Raw genomic sequence first — 2,342 nt, 5'->3', positions numbered from 1 at the left:
ATGGGCACAACACTAAATTTTCTTTGGTGAATTTATTTTTGGGAAAAATTGACTTACACGACATGTTGATCCAAGAACAAGTGAACTCTGAATAATTGATATTCCTGGTTGAGCAAGTGGGACAGAAATTGTACCACCTTGGCTTTTGATCATTCCCGCAAGTACACTGATTGTTTAACCAGAAAGAATAATCAGTTGCAAACCAACCACAGATGTAATTTTTCTGGAAAATGAAAAACAAACTCTAAACAATCACGTGGTTTAATCAAACCTTTTATTGTTGGAAGAATGCTGTTTTTTACATCACAGGTTGGAACTCCAAGTTTCACATTTTTACCAAGTGCAATTGCATCCTCAGGTGAAATAAGATCAACAGTAACTTTAAAGTTATCATTCTCATTGGATCCAGACTAAAAAGATCAAATTAAAAATCTGTTCAGATACTTAGCTATGTAAATTAAAAATGACAAGGAAGAAATGCCATACAAGTTTTTGAGGACACTTGCCAAAAGTTTGAAAAATGGCCTTTTCTATGTCGGTCCTCTTGGGGAGACTGGCAAGCAAGGAAAGGTGGAGCTCTATCAATGTGTGTAGTCAAAATCCTGATATATTATTTAGGAAGAGGCAAAGTTATTCACCTTGAGGCAAATGTTTGGATCTTGATCTGATGAAAAGAAAATTTTACTAATTGGATAATGCATAATTTCAAAAAAAGGAACCCAGAAGACTCATGAACTTACAAGGCAGTTTCCAGAACCAACTTTAATTAATATTTCACCTTTAGTTACCACATCCTTAGTATACTGAATGCTATTTAAAGCCCTGTTTTGGAAAAATATTTGATTCATTTAAAAGAATAAAGAATGTGTAAGCCAAGCTGCCTATGAGTACTTTGGTGATTTGGCATACTCGTTACACTCCTTGCGAACCACTTTATTTGAACCACATTTAGGCTCGCAGCGGTATCGGGAGCTATGTCCCAATAAGATCATAAGAATCAAGAAGAATTTAGGAGAAATCATTTTTGTGTTCCTAGGATGTATACGAATATATTTGCAAAGGCGAGATGTGAAAAAGAGACAAGGAAAAAAGTATTATCCTTGCAAGCGAGCGGCCCGGCTAAATAGTCTGCCTCTTCAACACGCGAGTCAAGCTGGGTGTGGAAGCTCGAAGCGGTGCTCCCAACATTTTGTTACCTTGGTTCTCCAGCGAAGGCCTTGCAGGGGAAAATGAATTAACTGAGTGATCCGATGGCCCACAATCTGCGGTGCAATCGAAGTCGACTTCCAAGTTTCCTTGCTGCCTCCCGAAATCGAATGAAAAAAGCCCCTTTTGATTACTTGCTCTCGGGCCCAATTCCTGTTCAACGGCATCTCTTTTATCCATGTCCTCCTGTGGCCACGACAACCGACGGCAGCTCCCAAGAGCTTTTGTCTTTGAACTTGACGCTCGACTCGCACTTAGACGGCTACAAGTTATGCCATCCCCTGACGACCCGCGGTGAAACTCTCTTGTCACCAGGGGATCTATGTGAAGACCCACCTACTCAGCTTATCTGAAATGGCAAGATAAACGGGAGAGTCGGGCCGGCATCGGAGAAATTCGCACATACCCGCCGCGACTTTGAGACAGCCGGGTCCGGGTCGGGTCAAGCCTAAGGCCAATTCGAGCATCTGTCGTTCTCGGGTTGGTGATCCGAGCCGTGAGTAGCGCAGGACCCGCCCATGGTTTTCTACGACGCCAGCACCCGCCCATGGTTTTCTACGACACCAGCTCCCGCACATGGCACACGTTGGTGGGTACCTGAAAACCTGTTGGGGCAAAGGGGCTAGGTACCCGCCGGCCGGCGCCCAGTGCCACCTTGAGAGCTCCGATGGGTGCGGTTACCCGATCCGCGGTTTGCCGTTCCGAACCAAGACTGCGCCGCGCTCGTGGGACACGATCGCATTGTACAACGTTGCACTACACCTTCGCGACGCCAATTTACAACGGCGAGGTGATCTACGTAGCCTTGTTAGGAGGGACGAGGAGTCGCACTTCTGAACATCAAGATGATCCACTCCCCGGCTGGGCGTTCGCTGGTTAGACAGGTGTGGTGACCGCCGGACCCCCTTCGGGGCGGCGTTCTCCTTCTGTGGGGCTTCCAGACTACCTCTGGTCAGTGTGTGGGTAGTCCCGAGAGCTACTCTGGTAGGTCCCCAAGGCTACCCCGTATGGGCTGAGGGTGAGGGGGGGTCTTTCCTTCTCCTCCTTCTCTCTGTACTCAGGAGTGGGGGGGGGGGGGGGGGGGGGGGGGGGGGGGAAGCTGTTTAGGGAAGTGGTGCTTTCCTCTTACAGTGAAA

General features: G+C 47.0%; 1 protein-coding gene across 1 annotated transcript; it reads left to right on the top strand.

Annotated features, from left to right (window-relative positions):
• Positions 1–1,873: 1,873 nt before the first annotated feature.
• PtA15_14A355 (uncharacterized protein) lies at positions 1,874–2,086 on the top strand (the record flags this gene model as incomplete). The annotated part of the gene is made up of 1 exon (XM_053163062.1): positions 1,874–2,086. One exon carries the CDS (start codon positions 1,874–1,876, stop codon positions 2,084–2,086), a length of 213 nt encoding a protein of 70 aa, XP_053027026.1.
• Between the last annotated feature and the right edge of the window lie 256 nt (positions 2,087–2,342).

Source organism: Puccinia triticina, chromosome 14A, assembly GCF_026914185.1.
Source record: "Puccinia triticina chromosome 14A, complete sequence".
NCBI lineage: Eukaryota > Fungi > Basidiomycota > Pucciniomycetes > Pucciniales > Pucciniaceae > Puccinia > Puccinia triticina.
This window is presented reverse-complemented; position numbering and strand designations above follow the sequence as displayed.